At 44.3% G+C, this 17,619-nt stretch overlaps 1 protein-coding gene across 2 annotated transcripts in view; it reads right to left on the minus strand.

Annotated features, from left to right (window-relative positions):
* Positions 1 to 1,082: 1,082 nt before the first annotated feature.
* Positions 1,083 to 17,619, minus strand: part of CNKSR3 (CNKSR family member 3) — a 107,281-nt gene continuing 90,744 nt past the window's right edge. The window contains exons 9-13 of one of the 2 annotated variants that reach the window (XM_023206089.1): positions 17,379 to 17,525; positions 9,440 to 9,564; positions 5,793 to 6,001; positions 5,209 to 5,298; positions 1,083 to 1,626 (exon numbers count right to left, since the gene is read on the minus strand). In XM_023206089.1, the coding sequence (XP_023061857.1) occupies positions 1,328 to 1,626; positions 5,209 to 5,298; positions 5,793 to 6,001; positions 9,440 to 9,564; positions 17,379 to 17,525 (870 nt within the window). In that variant the 3' untranslated portion in view covers positions 1,083 to 1,327. The remainder of the gene's footprint in view (positions 1,627 to 5,208; positions 5,299 to 5,792; positions 6,002 to 9,439; positions 9,565 to 17,378; positions 17,526 to 17,619) is intronic. The other variant, XM_023206088.1, reaches the window with a different exon arrangement.

The raw sequence follows: 17,619 nt of genomic DNA on the forward strand, positions 1-17,619 counted from the left end.
AAGACAATCATATATAACAACAACACCCCACACAAATAACCATAAACTTCTTTGTGTGAAATAAGCCCTATCAAAATGTGTTCATGTGTTTCTGTACCAACTGATCTATACTGAGACTGTCATGAAAAAGGTCTCAAATAAGTGTAACAGGCCTACACTTAAACCTCTGCCTCAAAGGAGAAATCGGATACTTGCCACGTTATTGCAAAGTCAAAGCTGCTACACTTACAAATACGGTATATAGTTTAAAAAAATCAAATCAAGGCCGGGCGCGGTGGCTCAAGCCTGTAATCCCAGCACTTTGGGAGGCCGAGACGGGCAGATCACGAGGTCAGGAGATCGAGACCATCCTGGCGAACACGGTGAAACCCCGTCTCTACTAAAAAAATACAAAAAACTAGCCGGACGAGGTGGCGGGCACCTGTAGTCCCAGCTACTCGGGAGACTGAGGCAGGAGAATGGCGTAAACCTGGGAGGCGGAGCTTGCAGTCAGCTGAGATCCGGCCACTGCAGCCCAGCCTGGGCGACAGAGCCAGAGTCTGTCTCAAAAAAAAAGAAAAATCAAATCAAAAATGTTTTCTCACTGGCTTTTTCAGATAAAGAAGTTGGACCACAAACCAACACATCTGTGTGAAAAGAGCCACCAATTTTGGCCGGGCGCGGTGGCTCAAGCCTATAATCCCAGCACTTTGGGAGGCCGAGACGGGTGGATCACGAGGTCAGGAGATCAAGATCATCCTGGTCTACACGGTGAAACCCCGTCTCTACTAAAAAATACAAAAAACTAGCCGGGCGAGATGGCGGGCGCCTGTAGTCCCAGCTACTCGGGAGGCTGAGGCAGGAGAATGGCGTAAACCCGGGAGGCAGAGCTTGCAGTGAGCCGAGATCGCGCCACTGCACTCCAGCCTGGGCGACAGAGCGAGACTCTGTCTCAAAAAAAAAAAAAGAAAATAGCCACCAATTTTAGTCCCCCCAGCCCCTCAAAGAGGAACAATGCCACCAGTCCCTCACAATGACCATAATATCTCTGGCCAGGACTGCGATTTCTAGTGTGTCTCCCCACATTTTGTCTTTGGGGAAGCAAGACAAACAGGCTCTACCCATTTTCCTCCTTTTGTCTCCACAAGCCAGCACCTAAGATCCTCTGAATTTGTTCCCATCCAATCCAGCAAACTTCCAAGAAGGGCAGTAGATAACTTTTCAAAAAAAAAAAGAAATTACATAAGGTCACTACATAATACTGAGGCTGAAATGGGAACAGGCTGTCCACTGTAAAAGCAAGGCACTTGGGGCAGGAGCCAGGCAGGTGGCCTGAGCAGGGTCCCTCTCAGTGAGTCAACAGTTTCAGGCGCGTAAACCAGCTGACCAGGAGGGACGGTTCTGTGGAGGAGGACTTCGTAGCTGAGGAGCCCGATTTCTTTTTGGTCCCATCCTCCTGGAACGGAATCGTGGCGCTGCTGTGGAGATCTGAGTTGACGTAGCACCTGCTTCCTCGGATGTAGTCCGCACCCCGGACCAGATGCCGCTCGGTCGTGGGTCTGGAGAACCGGTATGGGTGAGAGGGGCTCTCTTCGATGATCGGGGGAATCCGCTCGTTACTGAAATACCGGCAAAGGGCGTCCTCCCCTGTTGACAGACAAAGTCCATTAAAATCACAATCCCAGTGGGGCGCGGTGGCTCATGCCTCTAATCTCAGCACTTTAGGAGGTCAAGGCAGGTGGATCACGAGGTCAAGAGATCAGGACCATCCTGGCCAACATGGTGAACCCCCATCTCTACTAAAAATACAAAAATTAGCCGGTGTGGTGGCGGGCGCCTGTAGTCCCAGCTATTCAAAGAATCATTTGAACCCAGGAGGCAGAGGTCGCAGTGAGCCGAGATCGCGCCACTGCACTCCAGCCTGGTGATAGAGCGAGACTGTGTCTCAAAATAAAGAAAAAAAAAGTCACAATCCCCTGCACAGTGCTCTCTGGAGGGCCCTCAGCCTGCCCAGACTTCTGCCACCACCCTGAATGTGGGCACCGTACCCTGCTCTCCTCCCTGGACTGGCCACAAGGTCCCACATATGGCTGAGTCCACCAATGGGTGCTCTGGAAGCAGAAATGGGAAAGGTCCCTCACACTTCAGGCTGCTTTAGCACCTGAGAGGTAACACACGGGGCTCCTTTAATGGGTGGGGATCAGAGACTGTAGTGCCCTGCGATGGCTGAACAAGAATTGTTTACGCATTGTTTAATGTAGGACATTAAAGTCAGGCATTCAGGGACATTCCTGAACAAGGAAAAGAGTGATCCTGCCCTAACTGCCAGCAGACCCCCTGGGATGGGGATGGAATGTTAAGAAACTCAATACAAAGTTAAAATACAGGACACTTTGGTAACATGTAGCATCCTTGTGGAGCAGAAATTCTACACCCCAAAATATGCAAAGATCTACGGGCATGGATGCTTACTGAAACATTTATTTTTATGCTTATTTTTTATTTTTTGAAACAGGGTCTCACGCTGTCATTCAGGCTGGAGTGCAGTGATGCCATCTCAGCTAGTTGCAGCCTCCATCTCCCAGGCTCAAATGATCCTCCCACCTCAGCCTCCCAAGTAGCTGGGACTACAGGTGCACACAACCACACCCAGCTGGTCTCAAAAATCCTGAGCTCGAGCAATCCGCCCGCCTCAGCATCCCAAAATGTTGGGATTATAGGCATGAGCCACCACACCTAGCCTGCTGAAACATTTAGAATTTGAAAAAAACAAACAAAAATAACCTAAATTTCTAAGAGTGGCATGTTGAATAAATAGGCACTAGAGCCATAAGATGGCATACTAATACAGCTATATTCTTTTAAAATATGACTAGATAATATTCATTTTTACATAGTATTATTGAATATTTACTTCTCCACTTTTTTTTTTTTTTGAGACGGAGTCTCGCTCTGTTGCCCGGTCTTGAATGCAATGGTGCGGTCTAGGCTCACTGCAACCTCTGCCTCCCAGGTTCAAGTGATTCTCCTGCCTCAGCCTCCCAAACAGCTGAGATTACAGGCGCCCGCCACCACACCTGGCTAATTTTTGTATTTTTAGGACAGATGGGGTTTCACCATGTTGGCCAGGTTGGTCTCGAATTGCTGACCTCGTGATCCACCTGCCTAGGCCTCCCAAAGTGCTGGGATTACAGGTGTGAGTCACCGTGCCCGGCCAACTTCTCCCATTTTGCACTTTTTTCTCAGTATATAAATGTGAATACAGGAACAACTGGAAATCACACAAAACATTCACAGTGATTATTTCTTAGGTTGGAGAAACAGATTCCAGCTGAGTTTTATTTTCTCATGCCTTCCACGTTTTTCAATGTACTTGCTTTGCTTTTGTAATGAAAGGGGAACAGTCACATCTAAAACATGCCCATTTTTAAAAGGCCACATGTTGTGTAAGTCTATTTATATGAAATGTCCAGAACAGGCAAATCCACAAAGTAGATGAATGCCTGTCAGGGGCTGAAGGAGGATGGAATTGGGAGTGACTGCTAAAAGGCACAAGGTTTCTTTTTGGGGTGACAAAAATGTTCTGGAATAGTGGCAGCTGGTGCACAACTCTGTGAAGATACTAAAACCCACCTGATTGTATATTTTAAAAGGCTGAACTTCATGCAATGAGTTATATCCCAATAAAACTGTTATTTTAAAAGTGGCTGTGTGTAGATAGATACCTTTATTCCAAAACAATCATGCAAGAAAAATATGGAAGGAGGTGTGGAGGGAACAAGTATTTTTCCACTTCCCAATTTCACACCCCCAACCCCGACACTTCATCTTTCCATGTATAAAATAAATAAAAGGCTCAACCCAGACTCAGAAGAACGGTAAGGAAGATGTTAACATGTCTAAATCTAAACAAAGGACAGCCCTGCCACCTGCTGACTGCTCCACAGATACTCACACGTTAACTAAGGGGATCTTGAATGGTACCCAGGCATCTCTCCCTTTTTCACTTTAGCGTAATACAGGTGATATGCGTACTTAGGTGACAAACTTTACCAAGTCCCTAGAAAGGGTCAGGGGTCAATCAACCCCTTTGGAAGGTTAGGCCTCCAGAATTTTTTCTTCTTCCTTTTACTATCTAAAGCCTATTGTACTTAACTTTTCAACTGCCCTTTGTTTCAACAACTGCAAAAACAATGTTACAGTGTTCTGCCAATGATGATAATCAAATGCAATCTGGCAATAAAATGAGAATGTTTTAAAACATTTCACTCAAGACTAGTGTAATAACCAGTGACTTTGATTACAGGGTGAACTAAACACAAATTTCTTTTCAAATAGTAATTACCTTCTAACACAAGAAGGACTTGGAAGAAAAAAAATCCATGTTTGTTCATCAGAAATCAAACAAACTCCAAAAATAAAAGTAACAAAATTTAGAATAAGACTGTTTAATGAAAACTGGGTATGGTGGCACAGGTCTATAACACCAGCTATACAGGAAGCTGAAGTGGGAGGATCACTTGAACCCAGGAGTTCAAGGCCAGCTTGGACAACATAGTAAGACCCCATCTCAATTTTAAAAAATAAATTTTAAAAACGATTGTTTAATGAATAATTTATTTCTATTTATTAAAAAATTAGACCACTGGCTGGGTATGGTAGCACATGCCTGTAATTCCAGCACTTTGGGAGGCTGAGGCAGGAAGACCACTTATGGTTAGGAGTTTGAGACCAGCCTGGACAACATATTGAGACCCTGTCTCTACCAAAAAAAAAAAAAATAGCTAGAAGTGGCAGTGTGGACCTGTAGACCCTGCTACTCGGAAGGCTGAGGCAGGAGGATTGCTTGAGTCCAGGAGCTCAAGGCTACAGTGAGGTATGATCATACCACCGCACTCCAGCCTGTGCAACAGAGCAAGACCCTGTCTCTAAAAAATAAATGAAAACATAAAAATTAGACCATTAAAGTCTACAGCCTTTTTACAGCACTCAACGCTAATTAGGATATTTACAATCACTAACTAGGATGACGTAATTTTGCCATTCTAGAAATAAGTAGGATCTTACAGATCTTCTGCAGTCCTGATTTTATAGATGAGAAAATGGGGCTCAGAGAGGCCAACTATTCAGTCTACTTATTATAACACATTTACAAACAGAGGTGAAACCAGGGCCTGGGTCTGTTCACTCCCCATTTGCTGCTCCTTGGTTTGCTTGACTTAAACATACCTTTCCTGCCATGACCTCGAGGTCTGGCAAAAGGGTCCACAATCCCCATCCAGTTCCCATCAGCAGGCATGGACAAAGGCCGTGGCTTGCCTTCAGAGGGACAAGAGAGAAGGTGACAAGTTTGATGAGTTCTGGAACTTTAGTGAATCCTTGCCTTTATTTATAACTTAGACCTCACAATATCCCACCCACTTAGACAGAAGCAATAACAAATTTTAAAATAAGAAAAGTATTTTAAAGTACTGTATTTCCATAGCAGGCAATTAAAATAGAGGCACATTAAACTTGAGCCTGTGAGTCTACAGAGCAAAGCAACTCCAAAGCTAAAACCCAGGCACTGAAAGTTAAAACTGTAACATGATCTCACCCAGTTGGGCTTTGATGCCAGGCAGAGTAATGACTCAACAAGGATCCGCTTGAGAGAAATGAATAAAGGTCTCATACTTAGAATTTCATTGAGGTTTATGTTTTCCTCAGATTACTCTTAAAGTCTGCCAAATTCATCCAACAGTTCCAACTAAGGCAGGGGGCGGGGAGGAGAAGTCAAGGCCGACGGCAGAACAAGACAAACACTCGAAACTTACCATAAGATGGTGTTTTCTCTCTCATTTTTGTGGGCAGAATGTTGGTTTCCACCGAATAACCAGGCAACTGATCTGAGTCGGCAATGGTAAATCTTCGTCTCCGGCTTTCCTGGTCCAAGAAGGAATTCGGGGACTCTGAACCCTTAGGACCAGGCAGTGGTTGTTTGCACTTACTGGACCCTCCATAAACAAAACTGCCATTCTCATCCCTGGAAGATAATATGGGCAATACTTAAGTTGTTTACAAAGATGTTCTCATACTGAAGAATTCCAGCAGTCCTGCTACCTCCACACACAGAAGATAACTTAAATTCTCCTTTTCCACTGGAGGAAAAGCGTTCCTTTTGTCAACCCCAGTTGCCACTCAAATACATACAGATCCTATTACACAAGAGCCAAATACCATGATGTGATGAAATAGAAGAATAAATGCAGGCCGGACATGGTAGCTCCTGCCTATAATCCCAGCACTTAGGGAGGCTGAGGCAGGTGGATCACCTGAAGTCAGGAGTTCAAGACTAGCCTGACAAACAAGGTGAAACCCCATCTCTACTAAAAATACAAAAATTAGCGGGGCGTGGTGGCAGGCACCTGTAGTCCCAGCTACTCAGGAGGCTGAGACAGGAGAATTGCTTGAACCCAGGAGGCAGAGGTTATGGGTAATGGAGCGCCAACCTGGGCAATGGAGTGAAACTCCATCTCAAAAAAAAAAAAAAGAAAAAAAAAAGAGTAAATGCAGGGTTTTTAAAATATATATATCTAAACAAATATACCTTTGAAAAGACAGCTCTAGTTTTCCTGTGCTTCTGTGTGTAGCTGAATATCCTATTTACTACAGCAATCACACGTTAAGGTATGCTCTAGCAAACCATGTTGTTCATGCCAAAAGTTGTATCTTTGCCAAAATCCAGCAAAAAAAGACTCTTGATATATAATGAAGTTATTATATTTGAAAACCATGTCAAAAGATACAAAGGAACCTTTCTTTTTTTTTTTTTTTTTTGAGACGGAGTCTTGCTCTGCCACCCAGGCTGGACTGCAGTGGCATGATCTCGGCTCACTGCAAGCTCTGCCTTCCGGGTTCACACCATTCTCCTGCCTCAGCCTCCCCAGTAGCTGGGACTACAGGCGCCCGCCACCACGTCCGGCTAATTTTTTTGTATTTTTTAGTGGAGATTGTATTTTTAGTTTCACCGTGTTAGCCAGGATGGTCTCAATCTCCTGACCTCATGATCTGCCCGCCTCAGCCTCCTAAAGTGCTGGGATTACAGGCGTGAGCCACCGCGCCCGGCCAAAGGAACCTTTATAGTAACCAATGGAGAGTGATTCTTTTCTGAACCAAATACTACAAAACCAGCAAAAGTTGGATCACCAATTCCATCCTAATTCTATCTACCTGTCACAGTTTAAAGTGTAGGATTGAGTCCAAGTTATCAGCTGATTAGATTTTTTTGCACTTGGTAAATTCCACTAGGCAAATCAGGACAAAAACTGCTAGACAAAATACAGAATCAACTGAGTCCCAAAGCAATCTACTAATCAGCCATGCCTGTGTGTGGTATTCCCAGGTGGGATGGCACCCACCTACCCCTCCCACCCACAAATATATCTCCTTCCATACCTTTAAACCTGGCATGTAACTCCCCATTCACAAAGTTTCCATGACTCATGACTGGTTTCCTGGTAATCCATTCACATTTTTCATTCCTCAGAAAATCCTTCATGGGTGGTGTGTTTGTGCACTCTCAAAAGCGTCCTCCCAAGCAGTTTAATCCAGTTCTCTTTCTAGCCCCAGGTTCCTTTATCTCTCACTATGTACACACCACTCCTTTTCTTGCCACTACTCCAGCAACCCAGACAAGAACACTCTGGATCAAGGGAGGGCATCCACCTCCAGTTTCTGATAAAACAATCCACACATTAGTCATCGTGGAATGCTGTGCTCTCTATATGCGGAGGCAAAGACTACCTGTAACTTTAAACACACTTAAGATCCCATGAACCAGAATGCCCCGATCACCTGAGGTACATTCGTACATGCTGTAGTAAGTTCTGAGTAAACCAAGACTCAAGGAAACAGAAAACATCTCTGCACCCAAAACAGAAGAAATACAATGAAGCAATTACCTCAGCTTCAAATGAAAACCAGTAAACAACAAATTCTGATATAAAGTAAAATGTCACTGTAATCAAATCCAGCCTGAACTTTGTTTTATGAAATATTATAGCCTAATCATATATTTCTCAATATATGCTTGAATTGTTGAATAAGACCCTGGTAGTTCTGTAGGGTCAAGGACCGAGTCTGTTTTGTGTCAGATGGTAACCCAGACCCAATACTCAGGAAAGAAATGAGCCAGATTGTCTAGTTTTATCAACATACATAAATATGTGAGTTGATTAAAATAAGCCCAGATCACACCTAAATCATCCTGTACACTCTATATACCACCCTCATTATACCATATAGTATTTAAGTTAGCCATGAAGAAAGCAACTATCTTTCAAGAATTTATGGTACACACACACACACACACACACACACACACAAATATGAAATGTTCATACCTACAGTCACATGGGTTTGTGTTTTCTTGTTTTTGAGACTAGGTCTCACTGTGTTGTCCAGGCTGGAGTGCAGTGGCGTGCAGGGTGTACTGCAGCCTCAACCTCCTGGGCTCAAGTGATCCTACCACCTCAACCTCCTAAGTAGTTAAGACCACAGGTGCACACAACCACACCCAGCTAATTTTTAAAATTTTTTGTAGAAATGGGGCCTTACTATATTCCCCAGGCTGGTCTTGAACTTCTGGGCTCAAGCAATCCTCCTGAACCGGCCTTCCAAAGTGTGGAAATATCGGTGTGAGCCACCATACCTGGCCACATAGGTTTTTTTCAAGTTCTATGAAGAACACATCTTTCTCAGCAAAATCAAGCTGCAACTCTCATTAATCTCACAGAAATACTTATTATCTATCCCCTCAAGATGAATTTATCATGGAGTCAATGAAACTTAACCTGCAGGGCCTCCAACAGACCCTTCCAAGGTCCCAGGAGAGCATGTTTTCATTCATTTTTCAAAAGGTATTGCTATATGCTTTTCTTTGTTTCTTTTTTGAGACAGGGTCTCGCTCTGTCACCCAGGCTGGAGTGCAATGGCACAAACTCTGCTCACTGCAACCTCCACCTCCTAGGCTCAAACAATTTTTCTGCCTCAGCCTCCTGAGCTGGGACTACAGGCATCTGCCACCACACTCAGGTAATTTTTGTATTTTTTTGTAGAGATGAGGTTTCACCATGTTACCCAGGCTGGTCTTGAACTCCTGAGCTCAAGTGATCTGTCCGCCTCAGCCACCCAAAGTGCTGGGATTACAGGTGTGAGCCACCACACCTGGCCAGTATTGTCATATTCTTTTCTCAAAAGGGCCCTTCCCACCAAACTGTATACCTTCAAGCCCCACAGAACCTAGATCTGTCCCTATACTCCTATAAAGTAAGGCTGATCATACTTTTAATGGTAGTTCAAGATTCAGCCCTGTCATACTGTGGCTCAGCAACTTCCTCTCTCAAGATCCTCTTTTCACACCACCATTTACAAACACCACCAACAGGAGACGAGCATACCATGACAACGGACAGCAACATACCGGGGAGAGTAGGGAACAGCTGGCGGAGGAGGAATATAAAGATCCAGGATGGCTGACTTCTCCTTCTTCAGCGAGGTATCCATAGTGCTTTCAGGGGACTGGGTTGTCGTAGGTGGAGGTGAGGTCTGAAACAGGAGTAACACAGCAATGCAAAGAGTGGAGATCAATTCAGAGATGATTCTTGGTGTTCATTTCCCCTTCCCCAAACCAACACCAACCCCGTGTCTGAACAGGGACTGAGGTCATTCATGTGTTTACAGATATTTGCAATATTTAACTTACATTCTTCTTTGAAACCCTTAGAATTAGCTGAGGGATTTGAAAGACGATGTATAGTGGCAAGAAGCAGAGGCTTAGGAGCCAGATGCCAGGGTTATGATTCTAGCTCTGAGGAAATCACTGAAACATCTGTGGCCTCCCTTTCCTCCTCTGTAAAGGAGTGATACTGATAGTATCTCTTGCATAGAGCTGCAGTGAGAATTAGATGAGTTCGTTCATGAAAATTATTAGCAAGGTCGGGTATGGTGGTTCACGCCTGTTATCCCAGCACTTTCGGAGGCCAAGGTGGATGGATTGCTTGAGCTCAGGACTTCGAGACCACCCTGGGCAACGTGGCAAAACCCCATCCCTACAAAAAAAATATAAAAATTAGCCAGGTGTGGTGACACACGCCTGTAGTTCCAGCTACTTGGGATGATGAAATGGGAGGGTTGCTTGAGCCCAGGAGGGAGAAGCTGCAGTGAGCCACGAGTGTACCACTGCACTCCACCCTGGGTAACAGAGCAAGACTCCGAGGAAGGAAAGAAGGAAGGAAGGAAGGAAGGGAGGGAGGGAGGGAGGGAGGGAGGGAGGGAGGAAGGAAGGGGAAGAAAGAAAAGAAAAATAAATCAAATCAGTAGCAGCACTACTATTGACTAGAAATATTGCTTGGAACTCTGGATGTGACCCTAGCTAGACTTACTAACTGTTTTGTTTGTTTGTTTGTTTTTGTTTTCAAATGGAGTCTCGCTCTGTCTCCCAGGCTGGAGCGCAGTGGCGCGATCTCGGCTCACTGCAACCTGTGCCTCCTGGGTTCAAGTGATTCTCCTACCTCAGCCTCCCAAGTAGCTGGGATTACAGGTGTGCACCACCACACCCAGCTAATTTTTGTATTTTTAGTAGAGACAGGGTTTTGCCATGTTGGCCAGGTTGGTCTCAAACTTCTGACCACAGGTGATCCGCCCACCTCGGCCTCGCAAAGTGCTGGGATTACAGGTGTGAGCCACCACGCTCGGCCCTTATTAGCCGTTTATTGTTGAGCAAGTCACACAATATCTCTGTGCCCCATCTATAAAATGAGAATAAATAGGGACAAGAATAGTACCAACATAGGGTGCCTGTGAGAATTAAGATCACACATGTAAACAACTTAGGACACTGCTTTCCCATAGTAAATACACAACCTTATACCGTTTGTTTTAGTACTATATATACATATATGCATTCACATATGCATATAATCTTAATTTCAAATCCACACGGCTGAATTTGAACTATGATACTGGTCTCAAAGGGCATGGTTTTTAATATCTCACGTGAGACCTTCAATCTTACCTTTCTACAGTCTAACAATGACAACAATGATTTTTCTGGTTGGTAAAGAACAGCAAGGAAATCTTGGAGTCAAGGCAGGGAAATATTTGGTGATGGCCAGTGAGACTGTGCTAAGCCCTGGGCAGACATAAAAAGCTACTCTGGCATGTAGGCGCACACCTGTAATAATCCCAGCACTTTGGGAGGCTGAGGCAGGTGGATCACTTGAGCTTGAGAGTTCAAGATCAGCCTGGAAAAAATAATGAAGCCTTGTCTCTACTAAAAAAAAAAAAAGAAAAGCTACCCTTCAACACTGGTTGTGATGGAAGAGCTTCCTGAAGTGAAACTGTGACCTGATTCTAAGGATTGAAAGGACTGACTAGCCAGTGTGATGGAGCTAGACATGACCACCAGGAGGTTCGCAGAGGACAGCTCATTTTCAGGAGATATAGCAAGTCACAGGGGCAGGGACTGAGCTTTCAGTCTTCCAGAGTAGAACCCCATATTTTAAACTTTGGTCATTAACGCATAATCTATCAATTCTATTCAATTTGTAATTGATTGGCATCTCAACATGTCAATCTTGGACCATATCTGAAAACATGAGGCCAGGATCCAGATTCTACAAATCTTAGAAGCAAAAGTAAACTAGAACATTTCCACAAAATTGATACTCACTGAAAATACATACATTGATAATTACTTCTATATCAGTAACTCTCATTTACCAGGAGTGTGGCATCAAAACAGAGTGGTGAATGCCTTTTCTATGACAGGTCAACAGAAATGACATTGAAAAACTTAAGAGCTCTCTTCTGGGAAGGGTGGGTGTCCAGGCACAAAGTATAATGAAGAATGGAACACAGAGAAACCCCCAGGGCTTGGGGCTAACTCTACAGAGTATTTGTCTACCAGAGCTTATATTCTGAAAATATCCTGGGCACATCACAAGAACACTTGGTAGCTAAGCTATAAAACGGTGTCTGCACTTTAATGGTAATTATCTCCCTGGGTCACAGGCAAAATTAGGTGTCTCTATCTCTCACCACCACCTCTTCCCCAAACTGCACAGTTAGTGGGACTTGGCAGGAAAGTAGGCAAAACCAGAGAACATCGCAGAGTGTCCCTTCTTAAGTGAACTTCCAGGGACCAACACTAGCCTGTACTTAAAAATTATTTTCACTCATGTTCTGAACAGATCCACGTGAATTTTCCTCTATTGCCTCAAACTCAATTATGCTCAAAATACCCAACATCTCTTCCTTCCAAATGGCCTCTTTTTCGATTTTCCAATTTTTGTCACCACCCAGGTTCCCTGTCACATTGGGCACTTGCTTCTCCCTGGCCTTGCTGGCCTTTCTCACCCTTACCCCAAAACATTTTCTAATAGTCAACACTATTAAAGAGCAGAGCATGGCTTAGAAAGATTACATACCTTGACTAAGGGTCCCACAACAGCTAGTAAGTGGCAGAGCTGGGACCTGAACTCAAGCGGTTCAACTCAGAGGCCACATTCGTAACCACCAGGCTGTGCTGCTTCCTGAGTCCTTCTGATGTGCTTCCCAGTGGCCTCTAGCATTCTTAGTCTTTCACTAAATCACCTGTCACCAGCCTTGCCCAGGACCACATTGCCCTGTATCTACCCTTATACAGCAGCCTCCCTTCTGGTGGTTCTTATGTTTAGATGTTGTTACGTGCTGAACTGTGTCCCCTAAAGTTCCTGTGTTCAAATTCTCACCCCCAGTACCCAGAAAGTGACAGTATTTGGAGATAGGGTCTTTAAAGAGGTGGTTAAGTTAAAATGGAGGTCATCAGGGTGGGCTCAGTCTGACATGACTGCTGTCCCATAAGATTAAGACACAGACACATATGGAGGGAAGAGCACACGAGGACAGAGGAAGAAGACCACCATTTGCATGCCAAGGAGAGGGTCCTCAGAATGAAGCCAACTCCACTGACACCTTGACTTTGAACTTCTACCACCTTGTATGGCAGCCCTAGCAGAGTAATAGAGGTATTAATGTCAAAGCAGCTGTCAACCTGTCACCTGTGGGAGAAAGCCCATGCTCCTCAGCCTGACACTCCGTACCTGCCATTATAGTCTCAGGCAACTAGTCCAACTTTATCTCCCAGCCTCGGCTCCAGAGAGTCTGAGCTACTCATTCCTTCTGGTAGAAGCTCTGGAGCCCACCTAGAGTCTCACTGCCACCACTACCACCCCCCGCTGCTGGGGGTGCCAACCGCTAAGGCTCACGGCTGCCCGTTCTTGGAAGAGTGGCCCTCAGCTGACAGAGCTGCCTCGCCCGAGCAGGGCCATCAGAGCCCGGAGCTGTGTGGCTCCACCAGGATGCTTCGTCCTGCATAGTAGGTCAAGGCTACGCTGCCCCTGAGAGGCATCCTTGCTGCTTCCCCGTCATCATTCTGCCTTCCTCCCTCCCTTACCAGTTTTATTTGGAGCACATACCCTCAAAAATTGCTCTCACAAGTTTGTGCATCTCAGACTCTGCTCTAGGAAACCGTATCTAAGATACTGCCCTTCTCTGATGGTGGTCTATCTATGTTTTGTGGGTGAGTGTGTTTAAACAAAAGCATTCATCTCCTCTATGATACACGCTCCCATTTGCCAATGCAAATCCCACCTACCCTCCCAGGCTCCCACCTCACAGTCCATACCTCTCTCTCCTTCAGAACCCAACATTTATCTCATGCAACAATGAGCAGGCAGAGCAAGCATTTGGCAGGCACTCCATCAATTACCTATGCAGAATTAGCACCTCTGTAATGTTAAGTATCATATTCTGAGAAATCCAAAAAAACCTAAGCACGTTTAAATTTTACACTGACCAATGCAAACAGAAGCAGCTGGGATATAATCAATAGGCTTGGTTATAGGCAATGATTTTTTGGCTCTGACCACAAAAGCACAGGCGACAAAAGCAAAAACAGACAAGTGGGATTACATCAAATTAAAAAGCTTCTGCATAGCAAAGGAAATAATTGACAAGACAAAGAGTCAACCTAGAAAGTATCTGCAAACCATATATCAGATAAGGGGTTAATATCCAAAGTATATAAGGAACTCAAAGAACTCAATAGCAAAAAAAAAAAACACACACAAAGAACCTGATTTAAAAATGGGTAAAGGACCTGAATTGACATCACTCTCTTGCTTTTTTTTTTTTTTTTGGAGGCAGGGTCTCTACTCTGTCACTCAGGGTGGATGTAGTGGTACAATCAAGGCTCACAGCAGCCTCCCAGTCTCAAGCAATCCTCCCTGCTCAGCCTCCCAAGTAGCTGGGATTACAGGTATGTGCCACCATACCCAGCTAGTTGGTTTTAAAAAAAAATTGTTGTAGAGACAGGATCTTGCTGCTTTGTTGCCCAGGTTGGTCTTGAACTCCTGGGCTCAAATGATCCTCCTGCCTTGGCCTCTCAAAGCGCTATGATTACAGGCGTGAGTCCCTGCAGCCAGCCCCGAATAGACATTTCTCAAGAGGAGATATACAAATGGCCAACAGAGATACGAAAAAATGTTCAACGTCACTAATCATCAGGGAAATGCAAATCAAAGCCACAGTGAGATGACAGCTGGCACCTGTTGGAATGGCTACTATCAAAAAACAAAAGGTAAGGGTGATAAGGATGTGGAGATGTAGAAATCCTAGCGCATGGCTGGTGGGAATGTAAATTAGTAGAGCCATTATGGAAAACATTACGGAGGTTCCCTGAAAAATGAAAAAGCAGCCTCACTACTGGATACACATCTAAAGGAAATGAAATCAGTATGCTGAGGAGATATCTGCACCCTCATGTTCACTGCACCATTTTTCAAAATAGCCCAGGCATGGAGTCAACCCAAGAGTCCATCAACAGATGAATGGATAAGGAAAACGTAGTGTATATACACAGGGAATGCTACTCACCCTTAAAAAAGAAGGAAATCCTGGCCAGGTGCGGTTGGCTCACGCCTGTAATCCTAGCACTTTGGGAGGCCAAGGCGGGCGGAACACCTGAGGTCAGGAGTTTGAGACCAGCCTGGCCAACATGGTGAAACTCCGTCTCTACTAAAAATACAAAACTTAGCCGGGCATAGTGGCGGCCACTTGTAATTCCAGCTACTCAGGGGGAGGCTGAGACAGGAGAATCGCCTGAACCCAGGAGGCGGAGGATGCAGTGAGTGAGCCGAGATAGCGGCACTGCACTCCAGTCTAGTCAACAAGAGCGAAACTCCATCTCAAAACAAAACAAAACAAAAAAAAAAAGAAGAAAAGAAGGAAATCCTATCATGTGTGACAACAGGGAAGAACCTGGAGGACACTGTGTTAAGTGAAATAAGCCAGGTACATATAGACAAATACCACATGATCTCACTTATATGTGGAATCTAAGAAAAAAAAAATCTAACTCTTAGCAGAGAGTAGAATGGCGGCTGCCAGAGGTTGGAAGGAGTGGGATTGGGGAATCCTGGTCAAAGGGTACAAAGTTTCAGTTAGCCAGGAAGAATAAGTTCAAGAGATCTGTTGTATAGCATGGTGACTATAGTTAATAAAAATGCATTGCATGCTAGAAAATTGCTGTTGCTATAACACGTGTAGATTTTAAGTGTTCTTGCCACAAATAAATGTAAATGGTAAACATGTGAGGTAATAAATGTATTAATGACCTTGATTTAGCCATTCCAAAATGTAAACATATTTTGAAACACTGTGTTGCACAATATAAATATATACAATTTGTATCTGTCAATTTAAAAGTGAATTGTAAAATATGTTCGGTTATTATTTATAAACTGACTGTAATTACGTTCCCCTCTTGCCCTACCTTTATTTCTGTGAGTTTTTGCTTGTTGGTTGGTTTTTGTTTTTTTCAGACAGGGTCTCACTCCGTCACCCAGGCTGAAGTGCACTGGTGTGATCTCGGCTCACTGCAACCTATGCCTCCTGGGTTCAAGCAATTCTCCTGCCTCAACCTCCCAAGTAGCTGGGATTACAGGCACATGCCACCACACTCAACTACTTTTTGTATTTTTAGTACAGATGGGGTTTTGCCATGTTGGCCAGGCTGGTCTCAAACTCCTAACCTCAAGTGATCCACCCACCTCAGCTTCCCAAGATGTGGGATTACAGGCGTGAGCCACCACACTTGGCCTCTGAGTTACTTATTTTTAACCTCTCCTCTGTGACACCATAATCTTTCCATAATCTCTCCAGTACCTTGCCTCAGAAAGTTTCAAAATTGATGGTTTAAGACTATTGTTCTTCCATGGGAAGATGTACAATAACATCAAAAATAGTTACAAATAAACTATAATCTCAATCTTATAAAAGGGCATTATAAGGTTATTGCTTTTCATTCTTGGTTTATGAAACAAACACTAAGGACCAATGGCATAACAAGGAGTGTGACCAGCGAGTGTGATCCACCCAGGTGTCAGCAATAAGGGGGTATATTGTTTGAAAAGAATTTCAATAAAACTCAGTCAGTTTGTCTTCTATTATCAGCACAGATTGGCAGTACTACATAATGTCTAAATAATGGTGTGATACTGTTCCCCACGGGGTGAGCTGCACTCACCGCCCCCAACCCTGCCTTGGTAAGGCGCTGCTGAAGACTCAACCCCATGTGGTCTCTCCAGCATTTGTGTTCAAATTGTATACAGTTATGTAGGTATGTGTTTGAAATGAGAGAGAAGGACTAAAAGGAGCTTTCTGCAGTGATGGAAATGTCCGTATCCACCTATCTGATATGGGAGTTACTAGCCATATGTGAATATTCTGCACCTGAAATGTAGCCAGCGATCCTGCAGAGATTAACTTTTAATGTTATATCATTTTTTTTTTTTTTTTTTTTTTTTTGAGAACGTAGTCTTGTTCTGTCACCCAGGCTGGAGTGCAGTGGCATGATATCGGCTCACTGCAAGCTCTGCCTCCCGGTTTCATGCCATTCTCCTGCCTCAGCCTCCTGAGCAGCTGAGACTACATGTGCCCGCCACCATGTCCGGCTAATTTTTTGTATTTTTAGTAGAGACGGGGTTTCACCGTGTCAACCAAGATGGTCTCGATCTCCTGACCTCATGTTCTGCCTATCTCAGCCTCTCAAAGTGCTGGGATTACAGGCGTGAGCCACCGCACCTGGCCTGGCCTCATTCTTTAAATAGTCATATATGGTTACTGGCTACTATACTGTTCCATGTAGATCTAGAATTTATATTTTCACATAGGCAGGATTATAGGATAATTACATACAAACTCCTGAAACCAATCAATCACCTTCAAATTTCAATCTCTTTTTGTTTGGAGACTAATGAGATACTCGACATTGTTCAGGTGCTGATGCTAGACGGAGGCTTACAGTCAATCCCAGATACCTGTACAAGAGGTGGCTTCCACCGTAGGTTTTTCAGGGGAGCAGGAGTAAAGTTGAAAGACCCAGTGGGGCGCTTCTTAAGCAGTAACACAACTCCTGTGGGATTCTCTCTCAATTTCTTCACCAGATTTTTCAGCTGCCATCCCACCTTCAAATAAAGAAAATGGAGAGGGAGGACTTGCTCATGAATCATGAAAAACCGAACCTATGAATTGATCTTGAGGCAATCTGAGTTGTGAGCA

This window comes from Piliocolobus tephrosceles, chromosome 5, assembly GCF_002776525.5.
Source record: "Piliocolobus tephrosceles isolate RC106 chromosome 5, ASM277652v3, whole genome shotgun sequence".
Taxonomy (NCBI): domain Eukaryota; kingdom Metazoa; phylum Chordata; class Mammalia; order Primates; family Cercopithecidae; genus Piliocolobus; species Piliocolobus tephrosceles.